At 41.5% G+C, this 11,008-nt stretch overlaps 1 protein-coding gene across 2 annotated transcripts in view; it reads right to left on the bottom strand.

Moving 5' to 3' along the window:
* The window catches only part of RABEP1 (rabaptin, RAB GTPase binding effector protein 1), a 47,340-nt gene that overhangs the window by 5,211 nt on the left and 31,121 nt on the right, over positions 1–11,008 (bottom strand). For both annotated transcript variants that reach the window (XM_041422875.1, XM_041422876.1), the window contains exons 9-17: positions 8,831–9,298; positions 6,849–6,953; positions 6,039–6,155; positions 4,720–4,818; positions 3,216–3,356; positions 2,358–2,547; positions 2,017–2,072; positions 1,477–1,575; positions 543–659 (exon numbers count right to left, since the gene is read on the bottom strand). In XM_041422875.1, coding sequence (XP_041278809.1) covers positions 543–659; positions 1,477–1,575; positions 2,017–2,072; positions 2,358–2,547; positions 3,216–3,356; positions 4,720–4,818; positions 6,039–6,155; positions 6,849–6,953; positions 8,831–9,298 — 1,392 coding nt within the window. The remainder of the gene's footprint in view (positions 1–542; positions 660–1,476; positions 1,576–2,016; positions 2,073–2,357; positions 2,548–3,215; positions 3,357–4,719; positions 4,819–6,038; positions 6,156–6,848; positions 6,954–8,830; positions 9,299–11,008) is intronic.

Raw genomic sequence — 11,008 nt, 5'->3', positions numbered from 1 at the left:
GCCTCAGGGACACCCCTGACAAAACTCCTCCCCTCAGCCACCTCTTGGCATCTCACAGCAACCACAGGTTCACTTGGTAGAAGAAATACAAGGACAACAACAGAGACAACAGCAAGGAAAAGACTTCTAGAACGTACAAACAGAAATCAGTAACTGTAACACTAAGAACCATTTCATATATTCAGGTCAAGCAGTACCATTTCCTTACTTTGCCCTCAAATATTTGCATCTGAATGATTTGCTAGGAAAGTATCACACTGTAAGCATCAGGAGATGGACAAGGAAAAACACAGGTCTGGAAGAGCCATCATCTTTGGCCCTGCACAGTTTCTTTTAGTACAACAACTGAAAGTTGGCTGAAAATCAGAATATAATCTCAATAGCTTTAATAATAGTATCATAGCAGGAATATCCAATCAGTTTATTACACTAACAAATTCTAAAATAGATCATAAATACCAACATAAGAAAATTTACAACTGCTCTTTCTTATTTTACTCAGCTCTGGAGAAGTAAAGTACACATTGATTGGACTCTCTTACCTGAAGTGTCTGAGAAAGCTTTACAAAGTCTCTCTGCACTTGCTCACTGACATCCAATTCAGTCTGCAACCGCTGGGCTTTGTTCTTCTCTTCAAACACCAGCTGCTCAAGGTTGGCCTGAGGAGGAAAAGGTTCTTTTGCTTGAACTGAATAAAAATCAGCAGCTTGTATAAACTGATTAAAGTGTGACACCAGAGGAAAGCAGCACAGCATTCACAGGGCCCTGGCAACAAACTAAACCAGTCTTTCCACACCTCAGTTTTCCAAAGTGCAAAATCAGGGGCTAATACCCATTAATAGGTGCCAACAGACTGGTTAAGGCATGGAAAAGCCCAAAGTCCCTTAACAGCACCATAAGCAGGGATCTCAAAATACAAAGGCAGAGCTCTGGTTTTAGTGCAGTAAGTTCATGGTAAGGGCAGTAATTTGCTGCTGGCAATGTAACTGCCTTGCTGTCCTGAGCTTTAGTCAGAGAAGTGTTGGGGGAAAAGGCATAAAAAACCAAAACCACAAAAGAGAGGGCAGAAAATGAGTGCTCAGATCACAATTAATTCACCTGAGTGCTGAAGTAGAGCCCCTTCCTACAGCAACTACAAAAAAAAACCCCACCATTTCTTCAAAAGCATCAAAGCATCCAAGCCAAGGTTTGGTATCAGGACACTCCACAGGCAGGAATGTTCCTGAGCCTTGACTTGGGAGGACAACCCAAGGATGGTCAGGTCAGGTCAGCAGCAATTCAGAGCCACCACTTCACAAATCCCAGTGAAAACAGGGGTGAGGATTTAACCACATCCAGAGGACATTACTGCCCTGCCAGTTTCTTACCAACATTCAAAAGCTTCTTTTTTTCATTCTTAGGTAGTGCCACATTCTCTGACACAGCTGCTCATCACAAAAGATGCAGATACACTTCACATCCAGACATCATAGCTACCTTTGCTGCAGTCTCCTTCTTCAGCTGTTCTTCTAGAGCATTCTTTGCCTCCTGCAGACTCTCCAGCTGCTGCAGGTTTTCCTGTGAAGAACTTTCCAACTGTATAATAATAATAACATTGAAACAAAATTAACTAAATTTCATAACATTTCCATCTCCCACAGTCCCTCCATAAGGAAGTCTAAGTATCTTTCAGATACTTAGGGGACTCAGAAACACACCTAACTAATCTCTTCTAGGGCAGAGAAAACACCTGAATAACATCACTTTCTCGCCATTTATTTACTTCTAGAGCTGGAGAGAAATGTCCAAACCTGACATTTAGGTTAGCGTTAGGCAGTCTAGTAGTAGTTAGGAATTAGTTAATCCAGTATTTAGGTTACAAATTAATAAAACAGATCAAACACCTTTTAAGGAACAGAACTATGAATGTGTCCTACTCCTACACTGACATCAACACAGGAAAGAGGAAAAAAACCCTGTTATTAAAAAACCCCACATCACCAAACCCAAAAATTCCACAGTAAAAGAGCTTCTTACCTGTTCTTTTTCTGCTTTTATTCTTTCCAGTTCAGCTTTTAAACTGGAAATGGAAGCTGAAAAACAAAAATATTAAAACTTAAATGCAAGAAACACAGGAAATTGTTCATACCCTGTTTACTTCTGTTAATATTTAAAGGAGGATTAAAGTCATGTTACATCAAAGGTACCTCAAAAGCAAACAAATAATTGTACTTTTGTTTTCAGCTGCACAACTTTGGTGTCTCTGCTTTCAAAAGTGCACAGTATTTAGAATTCAGGTAAGTCTACTACAAAATCAACTCTGAGCATCTTAATAATTCCTTATATTCCTATTCTGAGACCGTTTCACCCCTGCTCACCTATTTCCTCTTTGCAATTTTCTATTTCCAGCTGTAGAGTTTCTTCTATATTTTCTTTCAAATATTGTTCAGCTTGGATCTGCTCCTTCAAGAAGAGGATCTCTGCCTTCAGCTTCTCCTCCAGGTGATCTGCTGCTGTCCTCACACTGATGATGTCCTCCCGGTACTTGAGGATCAGCTCCCGGAGCTCCTGGATCAAGGATTAGCAGAGATGTGCATTTGGCACCACCCAGCACTGGGCTATCTGCACAAGGACAAAGCTCTGCTGCCCCAGGGTCTGTCCTGACATCCCAGACCCTGCTCCCAGCAGGGAATTACAGCCACAGTCTGCTGGGCCACAGGAAATGAAAAGGTGGCACACATCCCCAGGGGTTTATGATGCTCCCCCTGCCCTTCAGCCCCACCAAATATTTTAGGCTTAAAGGAAAGGAACAGCCATGAAAGGGATGATAAGGCCTATCATTATTCAAGGCTTTGGATTATCACTGGTTTTAACTGGACAGAAGTGACTGACTTCACTTGAATTACTGAATCAATACAGTGGGGCTCTGCTGACTGAACACTTGTGTGCCCAGTTGGAAAATGCAGCTTGAACTGGCTGAACTGGACCAAAGCCACAGTAACTGACCACAGAGCAGCTGTCAGGCCACAGTAGCTGGTTTTACAATCCATCCAACACCCTGAAGCAGCCATGGCACAGGGGGACCACTGGCTGACTTTGTCCATCACAGACTTCCAGGGTTAAAACCCCAATTACTGTTCTCTGTGCTGTTTGAGAGAGCTTTTTGATAAAGAATAATACTGCAGTGAGATCAAGTCACAAGCACTATTGGTGTTAATGACTTAAAAATGTTTTACCTCTGTTGCTTCAGGTAGAATGAAATCTTCAGCTTGCTGTAAGGACACATGCAAGCTGTGTTTTCCTTGAAGACTTTCATTATCTTTTTGCAGTCTCACCAACTCTTCTGAAACCTGCTCCCTTGACTGTGTCAGGACAGCCTACAATGCAAAGAAAAGCATAAATTCACACTCAGGGTCATGCTCAGATCTCTTCTGCCCCATTTACTGCCCCTACTTTCAGAAGTCTGGTGAGTTGATATTCTTTTTAAAGAAGGGAAACAAAATGATGCCGTGGATCAACACCAGCAGTTCCCTCTTGCCTGGCCTATGCACCAGAAATAAAGGCAAGGCCAACTTTAAGGATCCAGGCAGACAGAAGGAAGACAGTGATAAATAAAATACAGCTTTGTTCAGTGTCCCACTTTTCTCCATTAGCTGGCTGAGCTCATGGAAGGGAAGAAGAGTGGGGAATCACAGGTGCTTTCAGGAGCTGCAGGGATGTTTATTAACACCACCTCAGCACTCAGCTGTAAGAGCAGGTTATCCAAAAACCTGAAATATTCACCCTGGAACTTTCCCACTGTCCTCCCAGCAGAGCACCAGAACAGCTGACCCCATGGAAAGAAAAAGGATGAAGATTGCACTACAAAAGAAAAAAAAATCCAGGGAAGTTTTCCAAGAGGAATGGAAATGGGGAAACAGGGACTTGAGCAATGGCAGAAGCTGTGCTACAGGGGGCAGAAGGAGAAGCAGACTCAGATCAACACATTTTCTGGATTTCCTGCACATCCACCAGATGTGTTCTCATGCAGAGCATCTCTGCCAGCAATGCCCTGATGTGCTGCACACAATCTCTGACCCCAAAATTGGGTCAATGAGGATGAATTCTCTTGGTCCCCCACAAATGCTGGGCCAGGGAGGAAAAAAGAAGAAACTTTATTCTGATATAGAAAGGAAAGAATTGCTCTAAGGAAGTCAAACTTAGTTCTAAAACATGAGGTCCTCTTCCTATTTTCTGGCTTAATTCCAACAAGATGCTTAAAAATAGTTTTTAAAAATTAAGCTTCCACACATAGCTCTCCCTGGTTGTTAGGGCTGCTATTTTAAGTCTGACCTGCAACAACACTGATTATTCATCTCTAAAACCTGAGAAAATATTCACTAATGATAGTACTTGTGATGAATCCTAAAACAGTCTTCTGTCTTCAGATCTGAGGTGAAGTTGAGATAGCACAGAGACATGGAATTAGACAATGAGTAAGGGGAAAGAAGCTGGCCAGTGATCTCCCTGCTCCTGAATGTGCAGGAGCACAGACAGCAGCACAGAATGACACAAACTCATTGTGTCCCAGCCCCAGCACCTCCCATCAGAGATCACTGCACCAGGTCCTGTGCAAGTGAAGATGCTCAGCTCCCTCCAGCCAAGCCTGGCTGGGCAGACAAAGCCTTTAACAGACACACTGAGCTCCCAGGGTCAGACAAACAGGGCTGCTCATGGGTCTCTGCAATTAACCTGTCTTACCATTTGCTCCTGGACACTTCTCTTGGCTTGCAGAAATGCCTGCTGCAGCTCACTGAGGAAATTCTCTGACTTCTGACACTTGGCCATGAGCAAGGAGATCTAAAAGAAAGAAAACACAGGCAGACATGTAAGAAATAAAGCCTAGAACAGATTCAGAAAAATAAGTAAGTTCTCTTGCCTGTTATCATTACTAATAGGTACTTTGAAATTTCAAACTAAGCCACTGCAGTTTATGTTAATTCTTCACTCAGTCAAGCAGGAAAGCAGCTCCAGGCAGTAAGGACAGATGTTGTGTTTCTGCACCAACAATATTTTCATATTCTATTTACCAAACTCTGAATCAACAGTTAATTCTAATAAAATTTACACGTAAGCTACTTTGGAGACACTGAAGGGAAACTGAAGAGCTTTTTTCTAAGTTTTCAGCATTTTTTGAATTTTTGTACCTTTCTGCGAAAGCATCTTCAAAAACTTTACAAGTCATTCCACAACAAATATAAGATTAATCATTACTTAATTAACAGCACCCTGGTACAGCCAGAAGAACATAGAAACATATTTCTATTGTCTGAGCTGGACTTTGTCTAATGACTGTTTCTTTAGTAAGAAAAAATACTGGGTGGGATGAAAGAGACAAAGTTCCAGCCCAAGTGAAGTAAATTCAGTGTCTGGTACACAGCATGTACCTACTACTGCAAGCTTTAATAGGACAAAGATGATGACTTTTTACTACTCTTTAACTATGACTACCACCCATTATATTTGGCTTCATTGTTCCAGAAGAATTAGGTACACATCTCAGACTGAGAAATCTTTCCAGTGGGCTATTATTTTAAGGGAGTTCAGTGCCTATTTTGGCCCTGCTAAGGCCTGCTCAGCTCCTCATTACTGCATTCTTCACCACAAGTCCATTAATTTGGTGTCAAATGTTTTAAGAGCAGGTGGTGGAACAGAACCACTCTTCTAGCAACAAGGCTGTGCCCAGAGCACAGGGCTCTGTCTGCATGTTTGGGTCATTTCAGACACAAGTCACTCCAAAACTCAAATATTACTCAAACTCCTACTGCCACTCTGTAACGGAGTTCAGGATTAGAGATAATATTTTAAGGCCAAAAATGGGTAACACAATATTAGAGACACAATAGATTTATCTAGAAACTGTGGCAGACTCAGGTGGAGCATAACTAACCCTAGAAATTCTCATTTGTGTTGCCTCTACAGGCAGTAGCCCATCCATATTTAGCAAAACACAAGCTCCTTCTGCATACTTTTGAAGAACATTTCATCATTCCTGGATCTCAATTATCAAATCCGTGTACCTGATTAGAAGAGTCTTCAGCACTTTGTTTCATGTAATCCTCCAATTCCTGTTTATCTTTCATTGTCTTTTCCAGCTGGTCATTAGCTTGCCTCAGCATCACCTGCAGCTTTTTCACCTGTGTTGTCACAACAAAATTAATTCATTTTTCATTCTCTCGGGGAGAATTTATTTTCTGAACCCCTTCACTCCTCAAACCAACAACATAAAATCCCTCAAAAATCAAAAAATCCTATGCAACCCAGAAGTTCCTTTGCTGATGAGACAGGCTCCAGCACAGATTATCCCCCTAAGGAAACATGGGACATCAAACTGCACTGGACCATGGCCACATAATGACTTCAATCACTTATTTCAAAGCACAACGTGACTCATGCCTTCCACACCCATCTGAAAATTGTTCTTTGGTATATGGCAGGAAACAAATATCCTCCAAGACTTGAAAGTCATTTTATGCTGCTAGGATGAGGTCCTTTTCTGTTAACAGATCTTACAGTATCAAAGATAATAGAATTTAATGCATGACAAGCGTTTTAAAATATAAATTATTAAAGCTCCTGACTTCAGCATGGGCATAATACTTTTTATAGAACACTACCTTTACTACATGGTCTTACAGCATCAAATAAAGGGGTTCTTCAAGGTGAATTCCCTAAGAAATATGTACATGACCACACATGAAAAAGAAATCAAGTTATGTCAAGTTATCCAGTATGTTGATATTGGTCAATTAAAACCAATGAATAAAACAGCACTCCTAGTAGTTCAAAAAGCTGCAAAAGCCTGGCTAAAGCAATGAGGGAATTCCCACCTGGTCTCTGGTCTCAGCCTCCTGGATCTGGATCCCTTGCAACTGCTTCTCATAATTGGAGCACATGTCACAGCGCCTGCCCAGCTTGTTCCCTGCATTCTGCACCTGCAGGACACAGAGTCAGCACCTGCCCTGAGCCAGGGAGGTCTCCAGGGAATGCAGGAATGCTACACACACTCAGGTGTTGTGTGACCACAAAGCATTGTAGATAAAAGACAGAATCATGTAATGGCAGGACTGAGTTGCTCTAGAAGTGAAGGATGGATAAATCAGCTGGGGGATATCAGCTTTTCCTGCCAGGGTCCCACCATCAGCAGAAAAAGCCATGACACAAAGAGTTCATCAAGTCACTGCTGTGTTATTCTGACAAGCAGAAACCAAACAGGAGAGAGGAAAATAACAGTGTTGGGAAGGGCAGCAGGGAAACCAAGAGTAAACCTGCTGTCACGCTGGAACTGCAATGGTTTTGGCCAAGGGGATAAATGGAAGTTTAATCAAAGTTCCAGCTGCAGGTCAAGTTTGAGCTGAATCTGTGCTTATGTTTGCTGCTCCATGTCCAACCCACAGCAAGAGGCATTCACACCCCAGTGTGTGCTCCTGCCTCCAGAACATGTGGGAAGCTGCATTTCTGTTCTGGATTCTGAAACAGGGCTGAAGTAAAGTGTCACCAAAATGTCAACAGGGCAAGGGAACACTGAAGAGTAAGGATTTAACTCAGCTCTGAGCTCAGGATGCTGTAATTTCTCCAGATATAGCAAATCAGTAGAAAAACAAAAACAACAATAACAAGAACAAAGCAATTTTACAACAGGTTTGGAGAGACCTCCTAAGCAACGATTTGCACTAAGTTAAATTTCAACAAATTGAGAAAAAAAAATCAGTAATGGTTAATTTCATCTGTCTTTCATTTGGCCTTTTCTCCTTCAATACATTTTTTTTTTTACTCCCATCTTGTCTCCCTTTTCACCCAGTATTGATTATTATCTACCCCCACCTTTTCTTCCCCCTAAAGTGTTGCTCCTTGGCCTCTCTTCCTCTGAAAGAAAAACCACAGGAAACCCCAAATACTCCACTTTTCAGCAAAAAACCAAATACAAGCTTTGAACTGGCATCATATAAAGCTGCTGAAAAACTGACAGGCAGAACACCCAGAAGCAACAATTTCCTTGGTCATTCACAGTGCAACTGGCCTAGAGTTTAGTCTAATCTGCTGCTTGCTGCTCTCAAAAATGGGTTTGTGATGATGCAAGTCCCCAATAATTTCCTAGAGTCTCTCTGTGGTACTTTGTGCCTTGGGCATAGTTTGGCTGCTCATTTCCAAAGTGCCCCCTGTGCACAGCCCTCAGCAGACACCCCAGCACACAGAGCAGCACCCCCAGCTCTGCTGCTTCTGCTCCTCTCTGCCCTCTCCTATTCACCCCCAGCTCCACTGCAATGCCCTCTCCTCAACTTCCCATTCTCTCCTAAAGTTCTCCTGTCACCCTGTTCTTTTGAGTTCTTCTAAGCCTTCTGATGTTTACATTCTTGTAATGAACTTTCCACGGACTTTATGTAAATAATTAATTTTCTGGACTGTTGGTTAGTCCAGTGTCATTGGAGAGGTGGCACTTTTACCCTACAATCCACTGTCACTTTTGGAAATCTATAAATGTTGGAATCAGAATTAAACACCCTTCCACCTTGGAGAATCCAGTGTCCGTGTCTTCCTATGTTGTGTCTTAGATGACATTCTCCCACCTTTTTCCCCCCCTCAGACAATCGAGAGTTCCACAGCCACCTCCTCAAAACCCAAAGCATCTCGTGTTTAGTAAAGGTGCCTGTCCCAGGAGCAGGGCCAGCTCATACACCTTACATTGGATGTGTTTCACCTGTACAAGCATTCAAAGAGGGGAAAGTGAACATCTGCTCTGGATGTGACCTCTTCCTCTCCCAGCTGGCTCTGGGCAGAGCCCAGGAGGCAGGAGCAGGGCAGGAGCACTCACCTCCTTCTGCAGCAGGTTCCACTCTGTCTCGCTGACCAGGCGGTACCCGCTGGGGGACACATAAGCACTTTCCACCCCCTGGGTGACACTGGAGAGCAGGGAAGCAGTCTCTTCTTGCTCTGGTGTCATTGCTTTGATTGCTTTTTCCTGATCTTTGGTCAACATGAACCCGCTCGGCATTTGCAGGGATCCAAGGGAAGCCGTATCAAAGTTCTCAGACGCTGAATCTGCTCCAACAAGTGGTCCAAAATCTGACTCATCTAGGTTCCCAGCAGATTTTGCTTTGTTGTTGTACCCTAAAGCTTTGGACTGTAAGGATCCAGATGTGCCCAGACTGTCTGTTGACTGTGCTCTCCTAAGTCCATCTTTAAACATATCAGTGTCTGGTTTATTGAAGGATTCGCCAGAGGAAAGAAGCAAGTCTGCATCCAGGGAATGGACTGAGCCATGGGTGCTATTCACATGCACCTGGAATTGAAAATCAAGGAATAAAACAAATATTTACTCCATTTTAGTGGTACAGGAGGAATGCTGGACACTAATTATCAGGCATGGCAAAGGCAAGTTTGAATTTCTTTGGCAAAAACATCTGCTCTCTAAGTTTAAGGTCACATAGGAAGGGACAGAGAACTAAAATGAACCAGCTAGAATTCAAGAACAAGTAAAACAAGTAAAAAAGTCTTCTGTTAACAGAGTGCTTCTGTAAGACTACCTTCCTGCCAGACAAGCAAGGACACAGTCACCTTCCATCTTCCAATATTTGAGGCAAGATGCTTCCCCTGAAGAGATGTACTAGCAACATTCCCTCTGCAACCATAATCTACACAACAGAAGGCAGATACTCTACTTCCAAAAGGAAATTCAGAAGTTTTTCATAAAACAAAACACTTTGCATTAACACAAAAATAAGCAGAGAAAAATATACTTAAAGTCTACTCTATACCAACAAGTATATGTTGGACTTCTATTTTTCTCTTCTGCTTTGAGTGTCTAACAAAATACCAAAATATTTCCTTCACAATGTTATTTGTACATAAAGAAAAGGGAAAAGGCTGGGCTTAGACCCAAAAGGTATCCTGGGGAATGCAGCACCAAAAGCCACACCAATTGTCCTGTGATGTGTATCAGGCACATGGAGCCTCTCGATCTATTTTTGCTTTTTGTAGCACTGAAAAGAGAACAGTAATGCTTTATTTAAAAAGCACATGACTGCTTTCAAAATACCTTCCAAAATATTATGCACTTCTGCTTTGCCATTAGACACATAAGGAAGTAACACTGGAACCAGGCTCTTGAGAAAAATTATCATTTCTGAAATAGGTCCAGAGACCAGCAGGCTGCTGGCACTTCATGTAAGTGCTCGTAACCTATAATAGATATATATTTATATCATGCACTACTGTTTTATGACTGTTGTAAATGCCTTGTTTTATCATTTTTACGTGTAATATTTATATTTGCATGTATATATACAAGTTCATCATAAAAAAGTCAAGAGAATGCAGACTTAGATGAAACTGCATTTTCAGGCTACAGCTGTTCTGTGATAACCAAAACAATATTAATGAATCATCTCCTTGTATTGCAAACTGCCCAAGAGAGAGGATCTTAGAAGCTACAACAAATTATAACAAGTTGCAAGAACTGATGAATAATATGACTGATTACAACATATAAAACATATTCTGAACAGCTAAAAAGGTCATAAATAACAAAACCAAACATATACAGAAACCCAAACCACTCTGAAAGTTATGCTCCTTCTCAAAATATAAATTTTCCATTATGCATAAATTTTAGAAGCAAATAAGTGCTGTGAATGATGGACTAAAGAATATGCTATGAACTGAGATTTAAGAAAACATCAGAAGATAAATTTTTTGTTCCTCACCAATGTGCCTCATTTGCATATCTGGAAGATACAAACAGTATTTGAAACAGAAAGTGACTGTAGGCTAAAGGGTAGAACTAGATCTCAGCTACCTTTAGATCTCACAATTCTGAACATCTTCCTGCATTCTGAACTGTTATAAATAACTTATAAAAGTAAAGGAATTACTTCAGAATACATATAATAAAGTATGTACATTTTTTCCCTTCAAAAATGATAAAAAAACAGGCAAAACACTGGCTCACTCTGAAAATTCTCAAGTCTCTTGAAGGTTAAATAAGCTCCTA

Source organism: Onychostruthus taczanowskii, unplaced genomic scaffold, assembly GCF_017590055.1.
Source record: "Onychostruthus taczanowskii isolate IOZ18803 unplaced genomic scaffold, ASM1759005v1 scaffold75, whole genome shotgun sequence".
Taxonomy (NCBI): Eukaryota; Metazoa; Chordata; class Aves; order Passeriformes; family Passeridae; genus Onychostruthus; species Onychostruthus taczanowskii.
Note: the sequence above shows the minus strand (reverse complement) of the source record. Positions and strands in the feature narration are given on the sequence as shown.